Genomic DNA, 18,647 nt, shown 5'->3' with positions numbered 1-18,647 from the left:
TCACTGGGGTCTATCTAATCTGCTTATGAGAAGCCCACTGGGTTTAACTCAGAAAATGTAAGATACAGGAAGAAAAAGGTTTCCTTAATCGTATCATGTAAAGATAACTGTCTACGCTTTGGCAGGTCTTTCCTAGACTTTTCTCTGTGCAAAGATGCTTCATTGCTTTGTGATCCAAAGGGGGAAAAAAGCAAACATTTAAAAGACAAAGCCTTGGGTTGGGCATGGTAGCATGTGCCTTTAATCCCAGCACTCCGGACAAGACAGGTCCATCTCTGTGAGTTCCAGACCAGCTGGGGATACCTAGTTAAGATCCTGTCTCAAAACAACAAAAACTCCAAACAACCAATATCAGTAATGTAAAAAACAAAACAAAGCTCTGATTCTTTATGTTTCAATTTTATTTGTTTTGAAACAGCAACTTAATAGCTTGGAAATGTTCCTAACAGCAAGAGCCTGCCCACAAACCTGCCTGTGCATTCCAGGAGGTCCGTGGCACCTCGACCCCAGCCCTGGTTCCTTTTCTTACCCACATCAGCGGTCAGGAGTCTCTCTGGAGACTTGGGACAAACGGGGATGTCCATTTAGAGAGGAGGGTAGACCTAAGGGTCACCATGTGGGAGGACTGGGCTCAGACAAAACGGCCTCTGTTAGTTTTGGGATATCTGGGGGCTTGGTAGCATGCTCAGACTGTAGAAGCTTGGAGGGTTCCTGAAATGCCTGACTCCTGGGTCAGCCCCTTAGCACCCCTCCACCTGCCAGACTCAAACCCTGCCTTTCGAAGTTGGATCTCTGTAACCTTTGACCTTCTGCACGCCTCAGAGCCCCCCAGCCAGTTCCAGGCCTTAGCAGGGTAGGGGAATCAGGAAGGTGATGAGGATTCAGACCTGAGAATATCCCACCATTTCCTGCCATTGGGCTTAGGGACCCAAGTGTGCCAATCCCTTCCTAATCGTCACCTAAAAGGGAACAATACATGGACATCTCTTTGTGACTTAAGAGGGGCAAACCTGGCATTTCAGCTCAAGTGTGGTGGGCAGTGCTGAGTTCCAGGCTGCAGGCGGCTCCAAGCATGCAGTAAAGTAGGAGCGGCTCAGCCAGGAGGGTAGGGGCCCACAGGGCTGTTGCTACCCTCCCTTACTGCCATCCACACCCATGGTACCCATGGAAACATAGCCACCCTCCTCTCCTGCCAGCTGCCTGCATTCAGGCAAACGGCTCTGGCTTACCTCCTCTAAGCCAAGGCCTGAACTGATGCCAGGCTGGCCAGAGCGGCTGCAGGAAGAACTGGGATTGGGCAATTTGGTCCGTCCAGGCGCCAGCACAGCTTGGGAGGGCTACCACAGGAGCCTCCATACCTTGCTGCCTGGGCTGTGATCAGACTGGGCCTAGTCAGGCAGCACAGCGGCCAGCAGAGCCAGGGCCCCAGCTTTCCTCTGCCTGCGGGTTAACAGCTACTGTGAGGCAGTAGCCCTTGCTGCAGCAACAACAGCCTCTGGTTCTCGTTGAGGGGGCTTTCTGGCTGTGGCTCCAGCTGCCCTGGTGACTCGGACAACCCTCCGGGGCTGAAAATGTACCGAGAGTCACTGGGGATGCCACCTACTGCCCCCACGCCACTGCCGTCCCCTGCCTCGCTGCTGGACTGCTCTCCACAGTGCAGCTCAGGGCTGCCACTCTCAGTAGGCTGCTCAGCTCTCTCAATGTTGATGTACAAGGGGTCCTGGCTGGTGGACAGCACAGATAGGTGGCCCAGAATGTTCTCCAGTTCCATTCGCAGGCACGTGAAGCTTGGGCGCTGCTTTGGGTCGGCACTCCAGCACTGGTACATGAGATCATACCTGAGGTAAAAAGAATAAGGGGACATAGTAGCCACAAAGCAGAGGACCTCCCAATCCTAAGACGCTGAGATGGGAAAACAACTCACCTCACCAGGCTGGCCTCAGAGACCCGCCTGCCTCTGCCTCCCTAGTGCTGAGACTGAAGGCCTGCGCCATTACCAGGCTGGGAAAACAATTCTTTAACACCACTGTAGAAGGATATCTACGCGTCGGGTTAAATTACATGCATTTAGTGTATGTGGATATGTGTGTAAATGCATACACACTCATGACCTCATGCACGTACCTCAGCACACTTGTTGGAAATCAAAGGACAAGTTTTAGGGACTGGCTCTCTCCTTCCACCTCATGGGTCTGTGGGATCAAACTTAGGCCTTCTGGCTTGGCAGCAAGCACCTTTACCTGCTCAGCCATCTTGCCAGCCCTACATTTAACAGTTCCAATAGTGTTTTAGCTTTCACTACCTGCCTCTGCCCCCTGAGTACTGAGATTATAGGCCTGTGCCACCATCACCCAGCTTAAAAATAAATCTTTAAAAAGTAATAGTTCCTCTCCTCTCCCCTCCTCTCTCCTTCTCTCTTTCTCCCTGCATTTCTATAATAAAGCTCTTAAACCATAATAATAATAATAATAATAATAATAATAATAATAATAATAATAGGGCCGGTGAGATGGTTCAGTGGGTAAGAGCACCCGAGTGCTCTTCCGAAGGTCCTGAGTTCAAATCCCAGCAACCACATGGCGGCTCATAACCATCCGTATCGAGATCTGATACCCTCTTCTGGAATGTCTGAAGACAGCTACAGTGTACTTACATATAATAAATAAATAAATCTTTTAAAAAAAAAAATAATAGTTCAAGCTGGGCAGTGGTGGCGCACACCTTTAATTCCGGCACCTGGGAGGCAGAGGCAGGCGGATTTCTGAGTCTGAGGCCAGCCTGGTCTACAAAGTGAGTTCCAGGACAGCCAGGGCTACACAGAGAAACTCTGTCTCAAAAAACCAAACCAAAACAAAACCCTAGTTCAGTAAAAATAAATATTAATTTAATTTTTAAAAAGTGAAAAAGAAAAAAAAATCCTTAATGAAGTAGCAAGTGACAGAGCAGGCCTTCATGGTATGCACAGCTGTAACCTCAGCACCCAGGAGGTGGAGGCAGGGGACTGGCACCAGTTTGGGGCAGGCTTAAGATACAGTTTGAGTATGAGGCCAGCTAAAGGGACATAGAAAAGCCCTATTTCAGAAAATAAAACACAGGCCGGAATGCAGTCGGTTGGTAGGATGTTTGCCCAGTGTACACAGAGTCCCAGGTATGTCCCCCAGCATCTCGTAGCTGCTGCACCGCTGGGACGCTGGCTCTTGGGCATGGCGGCAGGAGGATCTGAAGTCTAGTGTACCTCTTAGCTATATGTAGCTCATTTGAGTCCAGTCTAAGATAAGTGAGATCATCTCAAACAAGTTCCCCAAAGCCACAGAACTATAACTTGAAGCCACAAGGGCTAGCTAGTGCCCAGCTTTCTTCTGAGCAGTATCAGGAAGGGACTAAAATAAAAGTACTTTTGTCTTACACAAAAGACTGGAGGCAGGATTGTTTTTCTCATTTTTTGACTTAGGGCCTAGCTTTTATTAAGCAAGTATTCTATCGCTGAGTTGCCTTATCACAGACCCCGGACTCGGGGTTTTCTTCTGAGGGGCCAGACATGTATATTTCCTCTTTTGTCCCAAGTCCACACGAGGCAGCACCCACTCATATATGCTTACATTTTCTCTGCCAAGAATACCCCACCTGTACTTCGTTAGCCTTACAAATTCTCTTAAAGCTCTCACTGTTTCACACACACACACACACACACCCTCCCCTTGTGGGGAAGGTCTCAAACAAAGTGCAGTCAACAATGCCTTTGTCCGTGGCAAAAGCCCCAAGTACTGTCTTACAAGAAAGCCTTCCTAATCAGGGTTCCAAGGGCAGAAGACTCATGCCAGACCCCAGGCAGGCTGTGGGAATGGCCCAGAACCACGAGTATATGGCCAGACTGGGACAGAATTCTCAAGGCTGTGCTAGAAGCCAACTGGCGCCCTTCCACCAGGCTGCCTGGTGGGAGGCCAGTGTCCACCCACCCTTCATTGACAACAGCAGTTCCAGTCTGGGAGAAGGCTGAGCCGGCCAGGGTCTGTCGCTACAGCTCCTCAGAGCGTGGCTTCTGCAGCTCTAGAAGAGGGCTGAGGCCGGGTGCAGCCCCAAGGAGATCTGAGCTTTCAACGTCTGCAATGCCCTGGGCTCTGCTTACAGAACAGGTAGGCAGAGCTGCTTGCTGCATGCACACTGCCTTCTGCAGTGTGAGTGAGGGGCTCGGTGGCAGAGCGCTTGCTTCTCACAGACAGTCCCTAAGCTCAACTCCTAGCACCACAATAAATAAATAAGTAAACAAATCATTTAATTGTTTTTCTCTTGGTGCCCAGAGAAGACTGCTGCCACATCTGCTTGCTCACGGCTGCAACACTCTGGAGACCTAACCCCCAAATCACAAAAGGAACATGTATATATTCCCTTGGACCACTCTACTCCGTCTTGACTGGAGTCAGGCAGGAATACTAGAACAGACCAAACACAGTTGATTTCAGGGTTCAAAGCATAAACACTAAAGCCAAAGGATGTAGGTTTGAGTACTAACTCACTCACATAATAGCTGTGTGACCCGACCATGTTATTTAACCTCTTTAATCCCATTTCCTCATCCACAAAAGGGAGAAAATAAGCCTTTTCCTTATAGGGTGAGAGGAAGATTGCCTGGGAGAATACCTAAAGGGCCCAGCCAGGGTCAGTGACAATTATGTCACCCTGTCAAAGGGGTTTGTTTACACTGTGCCAGTGTCCTGCCCTGCTCCACAGTACTTTGGGCTGGTTACAAAGGGATTGGTTTCCTTCTTCCCAGGATCTCAGGATTCTTCTTCAAGGGAAAGCTGAGACCAAGGGAGAAGCCCAGCTCCATCCCCAGCTTGTCCTGGCTAAGAAAGAGTCACAGGCTGCTTGTTCTTCCTGAGGCCCTGTGCAGCCCTGTGGGACGAGGTAGGGTGCTAGAGCCAGGCTTATAGACTAGCTAGGCTCCCAGAAGGTGACAAGGAAACCTTGCTGCTGCTCAACTCTGCCCTCCACCTTTTACAGCTCCTGTCTCTCCCCACAGACTGGAAACAACAGACAGGAAGAGCCAGGGGCATGAGCTATGGGGTAAGAGCCAGGCATGATGGTCCACAGCTGTCATCCCAGAGTCTGGAGGCCAACCTGAGCTGCCCAGGGACATTACCTCAGCATTGGCCCGTGCAGAAAACAAAAGAGGGTGGAGGGAGAAGAGGGGAGGAGGGAAAGAAAACAGGGGGCTTCAGGGAAAAGATGTACTATGGAGTAGAGATCAATCCTCACACTCAACTACAAGGCCCAAAAGAAGGAAAAACAAAAGTCAGGTGGAGGTTCTGAGCTGCTCTGGTAGCAGCCTTGAGCCAAAGCGCCTCCCCTAACCCACCACCCAGGGTACTCACACTTCCTCCATGCACTCCGGAGGCTGCTTCAGGCGGTTCCCGCCGATGAGGTAGTTGTAAATCTCAGCATTTTCAATGCCAGCATATGGCGTCTGCCCACGAGTCATGATCTCCCACATGGTCACCCCGAAGGCCCACTGGTATAGAATCAGGGTTGAGGGGGAATGTTATTGGTTTCCTGAGCCAAGCAGAGCCGTATCCCGGGATTCAAGGGTCTTGTCACTAGACAAAGCTCAAAGAGCAGAACTTTGGTAATCCTTTTTGGGTCCTGCACATCCACCCACACATTAACTCACCCTATTCACATTACCAAGCCCCACTGGGCCACCCTGCTCACCACATCACTGTGTACAGTATACAAGTTGTCAGCCAAGCTCTCCAGGGCCAGCCACTTGACAGGCAATTTGGAGGCACAGCCCTGCCGATAATAGTCCCCGCTATAGATTTTCCGGGAGAGTCCAAAATCAGCCACACACACTGTCATGTCCTCAGCCAGCCTGAGAGGGGTGTTGAAAGACAGACTCAGTCTCCCCCAGGCCCAGAGCCTTACTACAGCGAGGCTATCCCCATGCATAGGAGGTCCTATCCAAGGTAGGAGGCGGTAGCTGTCTCCCACCCAACAGGCCATCAGAATTCACTCCTACATGCAATTCCGAGCTGCTAGGTCTCGGTGGATGAAGTTCCGGGAGCTCAGGTACTCCATGCCACAGGCAATGTCCACCATGAACCGGACCAGGGTCTGGAGGGGCAGGTTCTGGTAGGCAGACAGGGCGAGATCAGGTTGAATCTCCCCACTCTGTGCGGGGCATAATGAATGAAATACTCTGGTCAGAAAGCCTAAAAACTACCCTAAGAATCTCTGAAAAGGAGATAGGGACCGAGGACCTTCTATGGAAGCTGCGGCAAGCCTGACAAAGAGCTGCAGAATCAAATTTTTTCCCCTTAAAGGTCTTTGCCTGCCCTAAAATTCCCAGCAGGGCTTCAAGAGGGAAAAGGAAGCCAGTTTTCATGGAGTCAGGCTCTGACCCCTCTCTCCCCATCGGCTCCCTAAGTCCTGCCCCATAAACCTCTTCTCCCCAGGTTCTCTCCCTTTTCCAGGCACCAGTCTCCCACCCAGTTCCTCCTGGCCACCCCCGCCTGAGGCACTCACAAAAGGGTTCTCCCCAATTCGGGAGGCGAGCAGAAAGGCGTGCAAGTCTCCGTGTTTCATGAAGGGCAGGATGACCATGGGAATGGGGAGACGACCTTTAGCCCTGCTCCGGAGGCTCACCCCTGGGAGACAAGGGAGAGTCAAGAACTGGGCATGTGAAGGCCTAAGGACAGCTAGGTATCTGCCACAGGCCCTCCCTACCTGCTGGCTTCCATCTCTAGACCTGGCACTGTTCCTCCTGCCTAGGGACTACTCATGAAGGGCTCTGCCCTGCCTGCTGGCCTTTGCTCTGAGTATATACCTTCTCTGTTTCTCCTCCACCCACAGGAGCAGTTTCAAGCTCAGCTCCTTCCAGCCAGACTTCAGACAGGACCTCACTAACTACCTGCTTGCTCGCTGGGTAGCCAATCTTTTCTCCTCCAGGCTGCCCTCTCACGTCGGTGGAACATATTTTTAGCCCTATTCTATATCTGCCTCCTCCAAATGGGCTCACCAACAAGCTTGGCCACGTGGGGATGGTCAAACTCCTTCATGCAAGCTGCTTCCCGGAGGAACTCTTCTATGTCGCTTGAGGCAATGATGTCAGCTGGGAGAAAGGAAGGCGTGGAAACAGGACTCACGACTCCTGCCACCCTCCCAGGACTGGGCTTCACAGGGGCCAGGGACTGGGGTTTTCTAACATTCTCTTTGCCTGCTAACATTTGCCAGTTCTCCTTTTCATCCTTTGCTTGCTTGTCCAGGGCTCACTCTGCAGTTCAGCCTGGTCTCAGGCTTGGGCTCCTTCTGCCTTACTCCTCACAAGCACTGGAATCACTACTCCAGGCTTGAGTTTTTGAACTTTTCCTTTAGGTCTCACTCTATTGGCCAGGCTGGCATCAAACTTGTAACAATCCCTACCTCAGCCTCCCCAGTGCAGAGACTTCCCCTTGATTTTGGCAGCTCAGGAGCTCCAATCAGAGCTGCAATCACCCAAGAGTGAACAGTGAACGTGTAGGACGCCGTCACCGTCACCGTCACCGCCGAGTGCAGGGAGCAAAGCTGGGGCACGGATCTTTGCGTGGGCTTATGCTTCTGAATTATTCACGTGGTGCAGTCAGCATCCCCGCTACTGCTGGGTAGCTTCTTGGGAAATCTCAGGCAGGGTGGCGCCTGCTCCAGATCAGGCGCTCCCTTTACCCCTCTTCCCTGCCTGGCAACAATTGTCTAACTCACCTTTGAGCATCTTCACTGCTACTTTCACGAAGGAGCCATCTTCCTGCTTTAGCTGGGCTTCCCGAACTGATCCAAACTCTCCTAAGCAAGAAATCAATGGACAGGGCGAGACACCTCAGGCTCCCCACACCCTTCCCTCTCAGGTGACTCTTCATATGGTCATAAAATCATCAATTAAGGCTCTTAGAGGAGGCTGTGTGGGGAATGGCTCCTTGCCTCTACCCATGATCCATTGTAAAACCCCTAAATCAGGCATCCATAAGTATATCTTGTTTATAGGAGCTGACCCAAATTCACACCCTGGAAGCACTTGGAACAAGCCATGCAGAGAGGGCAAACTCATGCTGGTCCCCCACAGCCCCCACACCTTTGCCCAACATCCGGCCGAGGGTGAACTGCTGCTCTGGAATGAGGACATCCTCCAGCTTTTCCTTCAACTCCTCGCTGATGCCCAGGCTGTCCACTGCAGGGAGGAGGTGAAAGGGAAGTGGGGCTGCAGTCAAACCCACACTCCAGCCTACAGCTCCACCCAGCTTTCTGCCCTCAGCAGAGCCTGGATCTCCCACATTGTGGTGATAAGCCCCGCCAAGCAATTTAGGGTGTTCCTTTTCATTACTCTGGGACTTATCTAGGTTCAGGCACTTTAGCTGGATAAGTGAGTTGGTAAAAGGTAGGAACACAAGATAGCCTGTCTTTTCCCTTCTGTGACGCTCCAGCACTCACATGTGGCCTCAATGCGTTCAGGCCTTTCTCGATTGAAAGATCGGGCTGCCCGGAAGTGTACAGCTGGCTCCCCTCGGGCCATGACACTGTCAAAGGCTTGCCTAGAGAGAAACCCAGCCTCAGGTAAGTTACAAGGCCCTCTGTTACCACCTCCGTCACTGGCCGCCGTCCCACTTCCTTACCCGAACCGCGTCTCCTTGCGTCTCTTCCGAAGCAGGATGAGGGCCAGGGCAGCAGCTGTGATCAGGGCGGTGAGCACGCCCAGGACCACAGGCACCCAGGATGTGCGGCTGTGGGGAGGGCCCTGCCTCCCTGGGAGAGGGAAAGTTGATGTCAGGAGGCAGGCTGACACCAAAATGTCCTGTTAGAACTGTCCTAGGGTGGCCACCTCACCTAGCCTGACCAAAAGATTCCCTACACTAAGCAGGGTGTCAAATCAAAAAGACCTCAAAGATCCAAGCGTATGTCCCTGAGCAGTGACAGGCTCTCACTGCTGTCACCTGCAGTGTGACCAAAACAAAGGGAGGAAAACCAAGACAGAAACACCAATGTGTGTGTGTGTGTGTGTGTGTGTGTGTGTGTGTGTGTGTATGTGTGTGAAGCCTTGCACCCTATGCCTGCCATGCATGCCTTACCTGCATGGTCATGAGAAGACACCACCAGCGGCTGACTCCAGGGCCCATCACCAATTGCATTGGAGGCACACACACGCAAAATCAGGTCCTTCTGGGGATCCCAGTCAGTCAGATTGGCCCTGGTCCCTTCCACCATCAGCTCATCCTGTAACCAGGAAAAAGCCCCGCTCTCACACTGGGCCTGGGGAAGCCTCCAGCTGGGCTGGGAGGGCAGAAGAAAGTTCAGCTAAGGAATTAGGGAACCTTAGGGGCGCAGTGAGTGTTAGGGGCTACCGAACACAATCCCCTGGGAGTCACCACCTTCCTGCCCTGTACTGAAGGGGAGAGGCCTCTCTGAAACACAAACAATTCTCACCGCTACAAGGGGATGACAGGAAGTAGAGCTGGGACTGGAGACAAAGCCTTATCTGTGTCCCCTGCTGCCCCCAATCCTTGCAGGGGCAGGGCTAGGCTTCCTGATTTGCATACAAAGTGGCCACAGGGCTATCCCAGAGGAGAGATAAACCAATGAGACAGGGCGCTAGCCCAGCCAGGGGGTGGAGGGTATCCCCGGGGCTGCCTGTGGGAGCCCCAGACCCTCCAGAAGCTTTACAGCTTCAGAAGTACAGGGCAGACTCCCCAGCACAGAAGGGGAGCAGAAGGGACTGCTGTCTCTCTTACCTGGGTTCCATTTTCTTGGACCCAGGACAACTTATAAGGTCCTAGGGGGCCTTCCCCAGGGTCCTCAGGGATCACTTCTTCCCATTCCAGGATAAGGCCTGAGTCGGTACGAATGGCATGGAGATTCTGAGGAGCTCTGGCTGGCGCTGAACCCAAAGAAAGAAAGCTCTCAGGAGTCCCTGCCTTCCCTACCATCATTACCCCACACAAACCAAGAGCTGAGGAGCTCCGAGAGCAGAGGACGGGAGGGCTGCCTCCCAGCTGCAAATGCCAACACCCCCTGTGTTGGGGAGGGAAGCCTGGGCAGGACAGAAGCGGCCCAGCCCCCACATCTCTATAGATGACTCTTCATCACCCTGGTACTGCTTTGCCCTTCCCCCACCCAGCCTCGTTTAACAAACAGCGAACGACAATCGACAATCTGATTCCTGGGCAGTGTTCTTTTGACTCGCTGTGTCCTTACCTTGCTGCACTTTCCCACAAAATATTTATATGGCTTCTTTTTATCCTGCAGGCCTTACTCATGCCTCTGTCACCCAGGCCTTTCCAACCCAGAGCCCAGGAGCCTTATGAATGAACAAATTCATACACTTATTTAAAACAGGAGTTTTCTTTTTTAACTAAATTCTGTGGTTCTCCAGCCTGAGCTTTATAGATAATCTTGGTCACAATGTCAGAAGGGTGGCCACCCCAGCAGGGTCTTCCCTTTTTCAGGGGTATTGGAGATTGAACCTCTAGCCAAGGAATCAACCAATGAGCTGTATTCTAGCCCACTTTAGTGGGTTCCGCCTGGACACCCTGAAGTATTCTTGTACTCTCCTGTCTTTTCCAGTTTGCTTATCTATCTGCTCCTCCTATAAGAACTAGAAACAAGGTGGTATGCAGTAGCATGCAGTAGGTGCTCAATAAGCGCTCCCTGAATGAGTGATGCCTTTCCTCTCCAGCCCTGCCCCTCCTGCTGAGTTCCTTACCTAGGCCCTTTGTCTGAAAGGGCACCCAGTCGCCATAGGGAGAAGGGCCCAAGGCGTTGGCACAGCGCACCCTAAGGCTGTAGTTGGTGGCAGGGGCCAAGTTCCGAAGCAGGCAGGTAAAAGGTGGCACAGGAACCACAACAGCAAGGGCCTCCCATTCTCCTGGGGCATGTGCCACCTTCAGAAAACAAAACAAAAACAAAAAACAAACCAAAAAAGGACAAACCCACTGAGATCAGATAAGGAGTCAGGTCTCTGAGATAAGATGGAAGACAGGATAGGTAATACATGGGTGCTTGAATAAATGTTTCCTCTAAGCCTGTCAGCAAACACCTGCCCCAACTTATCTCCACCCCAAGACCATGCCAGGTTCACTCACCCTCTGTATTTCGCAGATACTATTCTTTCCTTGGAATGACCTAGAGAAGTCCTACGTCCTCTGAGACTGAGTGCAAGCTCAGTGGTAGACTGTTCATGGGCAAGGCACTGAGTTCAATACCCAGCAAGGAACAGGGGGTCAAGACAAGTAGGTATCCCTTTGGTTGTTTTTGAGACAGGATCTCACTGTGTAGCTTTGGCTGTCCTGGAACTCAGTCTGTAGACCAGGCTGGCCTCGAACTCAGAGATTTGTCTCCCTGTCTCCCGAGTGCTGGGATTAAAAGCGTGCACCACTATGCCAGGATAGCATCACTTTCTTGATGGCTCAGCAACTCCAGAAAACTCTGCTTGCCTGTTTATACTTAGTGCTTGACTGTTCCAGAGTATCTGACATCCCTGTTTACTCTCTGCCTCAGAGTGAGAAGAATGGGGGGCAGAGAGCACTGAAAGTCACCGTCTCAGGTTACATTTCAGCAGCCAGGGCAAGACATTCTGAGTGTACAGTTTTATGTGGCAGTAGGGATGAACCAGGTAAACTTGTCCCTTAGCACTGAAGACTCTGCCCTTGGGACAAAGGGCTGTGGCCAGGGTGAAGCCAGGAGATGGCCCATCCTGTCTAGGTGACATGATTAGAAGACTTTCAAAGATTCTTACTAAAGGACTGGAATACATAGGCACAGAATGTTTGCTTAGCATGTGCAAAGCCCTGGGTCTATTCCCAGCACAGAAAAATAAACAAACAAACAAGCAAACTTCGCCAGGGTTTGTTAGCCTTTCTCTTCCTCTTGTTCTCTTTAGGGGCAGTGGCAGAATGTGAGAGGGAGGAATACCAGCTATGTTAAAAAGAAAAACTCTTTGATCTTCGTGCTGGTACAGGGTTTGACTAGTATGTGACAGGCCTGGGTTTGATTCTTAACACTGAAAGGAGGGAACTGCAAGAAGGAAAATACTCTTCCAGACACCCAAGCCCGCTCTGATCCGTTGTCTAGCATAAAGAAGGCACAGGCCTGAAGCCTGTCTGCAGCGTCTGCTACTGAAGTAAAGGACAGAGCAGACAGTAGCCTGGGCTCCTCCTATGGTGGAGAAGCATCTGAAGAGTTCTGCAGGCCCAGATTCCCAAGCAGGCCTAGTAAGTGCGACAACACTATTACAAAGTGCAGCCAAACCCAGCACAGTCAGTCAGCCAGAGCCTGCTGTGCTCAGCTCAGCCTACCTGTACAGTACAGGAATGCAGCAGAGCTAGGCCGTCAGCACCTGGCACCCAGGCCACACTGGCATTGTAGCTGGAGATCGTTGTTACTGTGGTGTTGAAAGGAGCTGCAGGCGGTGCTGTGGATAGGGACTTAGTGTCAGCACCGAGTGAAAATATGAGGGGAGGAGGAGGGGAGGGAGGCATGGGAGTCAAGGCTTGATTTCCTCCTAAGGCCTGGAGCACCTCCTAAAGATCACTGATTCTAAAAATCACTGATCAGCTCACCCAAGGCATAGGGGTGGATAAACCAGCCGCCGGTAGGACACTGTTGTTCATACCTGGGAAAGGGCCTAGGCTGTGGGCAGAGGCTGGCTACCCAAATAAAGGGCCTGGACCAAAGAATAAGAGGGAGGGGAGGGGTGTTCTGGGACTACAAAAGGAGTAACAGGCAACTGCCAGGCTTCCACAGATAAATGCCTTTGCATACTGGCTCCTCTCCTCCTTCCTTCTCTCCCTCCCTCCCTCCCTCCCTCCCTCCTCCTCTGCACCAACACTTTGGATACCCTCTGTCATCTGCCAGGCTGCTGCCCTCACCCCCATTCCTTCTATAGAAGACAGAAACAAGGTTGAATAAAAGCCTTGACCATCTCCTGCTGGCTCCTTCCTTCCCGCCCTCCCAGGGACTCTGCTTCGTGATGGGAAATCTGCTGTGACGTCAGGATTCTATTCCTGTCTCAGCAGTGGCAGGGTCTCAGGTGTTCCCACTAGGAACGGGAGCTATGCCAATGACTCCTCACCTGGAGATTCCTGCAGAGCTGCAGCGGGCTGGAAAGCCAGCCAATTCCACTGCTAGACAGTTGGCTGAGGCTGCCCCTGTCCTTTCCCAACACCCCCATCCCCTCCCACCCTAGCCTGTGTCCCCCTACCTTGAAGGCGAACAATGGCTGGTCGGGAAGTGGCCAGGCCTTTTATGTTGTGAGCTTCACAAGAAAACTCTGTACGCTGGGTCACTCCTGGGGCCAGAAAACCTTAGTCAGTCCCCTAAGCAGCAACTCCCACTGACTCTGAGTTTAGGAAGAAGGGACTTCAATTCAGGCTCTTGCCAGAGCATCTTAGAAGCCCCTCTAGCCAAAGGAAAGGGTTGGACAGTGGGGTATGGTGCAGTCTAACAGGCTTGGACGGTGCGGTTTCCCCATCTGATGAATGGGAGAATTTTAAAGAAACAGATTTAATGTGCACTGTCCACAGCGAGAGCTTGGAGGAATGTTATAACTGTGCCTCCCACCTTAATCCCATCTCCCACAAGCAGCACAGGGCACCTCCCTTTTCTGGCAACTCCTTGATTGTGCACACCAGAGCCCTTTTGTTCTCTGCCCTGTCACTGTCGAATCTGGAGGCTCAGCCTTGGAAGACTCAGCCCCTCGTGTCTGTGTCTTGTCTACCCAACCATCCTCAAGTCTTTGTTTTCCTTCCACTCCCCATGGTGCCCGGCACAGTGTGGTACGTGCAGCAGGAGTTCCACTGAGTGCTGATTATTACAGGGCTGACTGCCCAAGGGTCCTAACCACGCACTTGTGGAGGGAAGCTGGAAGCTGGGAACCAGCCTCCTCCTCTCTGAGCAGATCCTGCCTTGGCACCGGCAGGTCCTACAGTACCTCTATCAAGATGCAAATCCCCGGGGACTTCCCTTTCCTGCTCAGACTCATCTGGAAACAGTACACTTAGTTTCACAGATGAGCAAATCTCACAAACATGTGACGGATATGCTCAGGTTCTTGGGGAAGCCTAGGAGAATGTGCAGTGTGGCTGCCCGGGGTCTAACTGTAGAGGATATAAACAGATCCGGTTATTTAGGAAATTTCCTAGAAAGGCCCATCAGGTGAGGAGGCCCTGTATCTCTGTGCTGGTCTCCAGCTCCCCTTTACCTTCCCCCATTTCCCTTTCTATAGCCTGAGCCCGTCTGCTCTCAGTTTGCCAGACACTCCTCCCTAGCAATGCGTGGGCTGGTTTCTGGCTCCTTCCCTGGGGAGGGGGGAGGATGGGTGTCCCTGATCTCCTATAATTCCTCTCTCATGGCCAGCTGTGCAAGGACCAGACTGTTGTGGGTGAGGAAAGGAGGCCCCAGCACCCTCTCTAACCACACAGCAGGATCACACCTAATCAACACACCTAGCCAGTACAGCACACCCCACTAATGAACTTAGCGAACCACCCTGACGCTGGCATTTGCTCTGGACACTCAAACGACCACGGACTTATGCAGATCCCAACTCTATAGTGCTCCCCCCAGGCACTGACCCCCCCCCCCGCTCACTCTTGGCTCAAAGCCCCCTCCTGAGTCTGCTCACCTGTCACATTTAAAACAGAGGGAGAGGGAGCAGGTCCCCCAACCTTAGTGGGTCCTCTCCACCAGAAAATGGTTACGGGTTCTGGAGGACCCACAGCCTCACAAGACAGCTGAAAAGGGGCATTGGGTGGCACCGCCAGATCTTTTGGTTCCACTGTGAAGAATGGCACACCTAGGGAGAAAAAGTGAGGGGGAGTTAGCCTTGCCACCTCTTAGCTATAGTTCTCTGTAACTGGGCAGTCCCCACAGGACCCTTATGATTGGGTCAGCTGCAAAGCGGCATCAGTAAGCGGGTGGAGTGGGGCTTCGTTTTCCTCATCTTCCTTTTCTGCTGCCCCCTTAAGCAAGGCAGACTTTGCTGCCAGCCCCCACAGTCCCTTCCCAGACCAGCTCTGACAGCTCGACTCAGAGTACGGGAGAGGCTGGGGTGGGGAGGTGGGAGAGGAGCACCCTGGGAGGGGGAGGGGGCGGAGCTTTAGCAGAGTTCTGCTGGCAGGCCCCAGCTCCTGTTCGGGGCTCTTTGTTACTTTCTTAGTCACTTTGTTTTCCAGGGCTGCACAGCGCTGAGCTCCTGCAGCTGCCGAGCCTCCTTCCCCTCCCCCACACCCTCCCCTCTTTGGTTGGTCCCCTTGGCAGAACAAGGTCCCGCTTCTGATGAACGCTTGACAGAAGGCTGAAACAGACTGAACGTCAAAAACTGTGGGTCCTAGTGGCCTCCGTGGTTCTTTAACATCCAGACTCCAGCAGGTAGGGTTCCTAGGTCTTTATGTGCCTGCTGATGTGGTTCTCAACCCCTTTGGCAAACTTCTATCTCCAAAAATATTTGCGTTACAGCTCATAATGATAGCAAACTTACAGTTATGAAGTAGCAACAAAAATAATTTTATGGTTGGGGGTCACCACAACATGAGGAACTGTATTAAAGGGTCGCAGCGTTAGGAAGGTTGAGAGCCACTGGCCTAGGCCACAGAAGGCAGTAGGGCAGTCCAGCTTACACTAAGCTCTCTTCTGCAGAGTTATAGGTCTTAGCTCCAAGCCCAATGGCCCACACAGCTAGTTGTGCCTCCTCACCTTCAACTGTGAGCCATACTGACTGAGAGATCTTGGTTTCCTCCCCATCCTTCACCTGGCACCAGTACAGGCCAGCATCAGACCGCTCCACTGACTTTAGGCTGTGAAAACAGGACATCAGGCTTACTTTTCAGAGTCAAGAGAGCCAGATCCTTTAATCCCAGCACCCTTGAGGCTGAGACAAATGGAATGTGAGTTTGAGACTAGACTTGTCTATACAAAGAGAGGGTGAGCTAGAAGCCAATCAATGCTACATAGTGAGACCCTGTCTGAAAAAAAAAAAAAAAAAAAAAAGAGGGGCAACTCCACTGAGCAGACTTAATGGGTTTAACATGGCCATTTTCTAGAGGGTTTCACAGTTTGCCAAATTTTAATACCACAGACCTCTAGACATGAGCAAAGCCTCAGTTCTCAGGGCACAGGCTGTCTGTCCCTCAGCTGTCCTCCCACTCCCTCCCAGACAGTCCTGCACCTGAGTAAGCCAATCCAGCTGTGCTCGCTGATTGAGATGGACACCTGGCTTGCATTCTGCACCACGGTGCCATCCTTCATCCAGTGGATGTCAGGGTCTTCCATCCCCTCCACACTGCAGTTGAGCTTCACTGGCTGTCCCTGAGACACTGTCATCTTCACTGGGGCGCCCATGAGCTTCAGGCCTGAAGGATGGGAAAGGGGATGTGTCCGTACGACTGAAATAGCCCTCGCCTCTGGGAACATCTCCCCTTCATTCTCTTCTGGAAAGCAGTTGTCTGTGCTGGAAGATTCATTCTCAGACAGTGCCAAGGAAGCAAGAGGCAGCATTCTGTGGGAAGGATGGTGGCCTGAACCCAGGCTGGGAGACTGGGTATGACAAGACTTCTAGTTTCCTGGTATCACCCAGTTCCATTAGCACCAAAGACTTCTTCCCCATAGCTCCCTGTTGCCCAATCACCAGAAGGCAAACCTAGCTGAACCTCCCTGAGCAGGCACTGTCCTGGGCATGACTGCTCTACCCAACCAGTGCAACAGGCTGCCAAGCTCTCTGCCCAGAGTGTCAGTCAAGCCCACGAGCTGCTGCCAGTATCCCTGACTCCACCCTGTAAAATGAAGGGAGGCTGAGGAGAGGAAGGAGGGAGTGCTCCCCTGAAGTGGAGAACATATGGCTACAAAACCACGTCAGATCAAACACATGGCAGCCTTCCTGGCAGCCGCCTGCTCTATTAATACCTGAATGTGTGCTGGGGCGGGTGCTAGGAAGACGGGAGGTAGAAGGGAGGGGTGGGGCCCTAAGCAGAAGCCCCAAGACCCTGGAGCTACTGTGGCATCAATAGGGCCCACTTATTAGAATCTTACCCTCCTCAGGCAAGGGTGGACACACATAAACACACGCCCACACACACACCCTCCTGGCATGTTTTTAAACAGATGGACAGGTGAAGAATCTGCATAAAAGAAATCCAGACCTGTTCTTTCTGCTCTTTACTGTGTAACCCTAGGTAAATTCCTGGGCTCTCTGAACATCAGATACGCACCTCGAAGCTTGCACATACTTTCCACTCTTTATCTTCCCTTCCCTGAGAGGCTAATGTGGCAAAGAACTCAGTTTTTAAGAAATGCTTGCTGTATGGCTGCTGCCAGGGGGCCCCTGTCTCTATCCTTTCCACTCTCCCTCACAGGACAAGGAGACATAGCTTCACACCCGTTCTGCACCCAGATGTGTGCAGTGTGAACTTGCGGACAAAGGTGCTGCCCTCCTGCCTCGGGGAAATGCCTCAGTGGCCGTGTAGCAGCTTAAAGCAGTAACCTTCACCCAACCCAAGCTACTCAACATTCGGGTTTCCGGGAGCGCCAAGGGCCCCAGGAACTAGAGTACGGGCAGAGGTATTTTAGAATCCAGCACCTTCTCAACCCTGGGTGCTCAAACCCAGACCCTGTAGTTTCAAAGTGGGACCTCGGGGGGTGTGCGGAAGGCAGAATGGGTCCTCAGGACTGGGGGAAAGGGAGCAAACAACTAGGAACATAGAGGCGGGAAAACACAGTCCTAAGCACCCCCGGCTGCCCACACCCCCCACTCCCTTCCTTTGCACCCAGCCAGCCCCGGGCGCGAGAAAGTTGGGGGCGGGGGCCGCGGCCGGAGGTCTGGCAGCCAACACCCGCTGCGTCCTAGCCTCGGCCTTCCAACCCCGGCCACCGACCCCAACCTCTGGCCGGCCCAGGCCCGGGTCTCGCCCGCTGCCGTCCCCGGGCTGCGCCCCTCAGTCGTGCCGCTCAGCAGCCCCCCGCTTCCCGCCGCCTCCCGGGCCACCCCTACCTGCGGCCGCGGACCCGGGGAGCAGCAGAGAAGCCAGACCCGCCAGCAGCAGCGGCCGGAGCCCCGGCCGCCCCATGCTCCGCCTCAGCGCCATCGGCGGCGACGCCGCACCATGCCGGGCCCGGCCCGCGAGCGCCGAGAGGAGGGCGGCGGAGGAGGGGCGGGAGGCCCGCGGGAGGGGCGGGGGGCGGCGCTCGGCCGGGGCGTCCCGGACCCGCGGCCGCCTAGAGCCGCGGCCACCGCCGTCAGCAGCGAGGAGTCCCCGGGGCTGCGGCTGGGCCACCGCGCTCCTTCCACAGCCGCCGCCGCCGCCGCCGCCGCCGCTGATTCATGTTCTTCTGCGAGCCGCCGCCTCCTCCCGGCCCGCCCGCCCTCCGCGGAGCTCGTGCCGCCCCCCCCCCCCCCCCCCCCCCCCCCGGGGCCCGGGCCCCCCCCCCCCCCCCCGCTCAGCCCCGGTGGCGACAGCCGAGAGCTAACCTCGGCCCTTACCGCCCGACCTCCCGCCCACCTCCAGACGGCGCAACGGGACCCGCGCCCCGGCCACTCCGCTGCCGCTGCCGAGGACCTGCCTCGCTCCCTGGGCAGGCACCCGGCCACGCCCCTCCTTCCCCAAATACTTTCCAGTCTCCAGCGGGGCACCCCGATC

At 53.4% G+C, this 18,647-nt stretch overlaps 1 protein-coding gene across 3 annotated transcripts; it reads right to left on the bottom strand.

Annotated features, from left to right (window-relative positions):
* Nucleotides 1-380: 380 nt before the first annotated feature.
* Nucleotides 381-18,530, bottom strand: Tyro3 (TYRO3 protein tyrosine kinase). Of its 3 annotated transcripts, none has more exons than XM_021193147.1 (19): nt 18,002-18,377; nt 16,184-16,367; nt 15,712-15,812; nt 14,642-14,812; nt 13,220-13,306; nt 12,315-12,430; nt 10,724-10,901; nt 9,753-9,898; nt 9,093-9,237; nt 8,640-8,769; nt 8,458-8,558; nt 8,102-8,197; nt 7,735-7,815; nt 7,016-7,108; nt 6,523-6,644; nt 6,017-6,126; nt 5,710-5,869; nt 5,373-5,509; nt 381-1,838 (listed from the first exon to the last, which is right to left on the bottom strand). In XM_021193147.1, the coding sequence occupies exons 1-19, from the start codon at nt 18,093-18,095 to the stop codon at nt 1,448-1,450; spliced, it is 2,643 nt and encodes an 880-aa protein (XP_021048806.1). In that variant the 5' UTR covers nt 18,096-18,377; the 3' UTR covers nt 381-1,447. The 3 variants fall into 3 exon arrangements, with proteins under 3 accessions (XP_021048806.1, XP_029392299.1, XP_029392298.1); XM_029536439.1 differs by lacking the exon at nt 18,002-18,377 and adding an exon at nt 18,510-18,530 and having other exon boundaries at nt 403-1,838; nt 6,017-6,168; XM_029536438.1 differs by having other exon boundaries at nt 403-1,838; nt 6,017-6,168; nt 18,002-18,142.
* Nucleotides 18,531-18,647: the final 117 nt, after the last annotated feature.

This window comes from Mus pahari, chromosome 3 (assembly GCF_900095145.1).
Source record: "Mus pahari chromosome 3, PAHARI_EIJ_v1.1, whole genome shotgun sequence".
In the NCBI taxonomy this organism is placed as follows: domain Eukaryota; kingdom Metazoa; phylum Chordata; class Mammalia; order Rodentia; family Muridae; genus Mus; species Mus pahari.
This window is presented reverse-complemented; position numbering and strand designations above follow the sequence as displayed.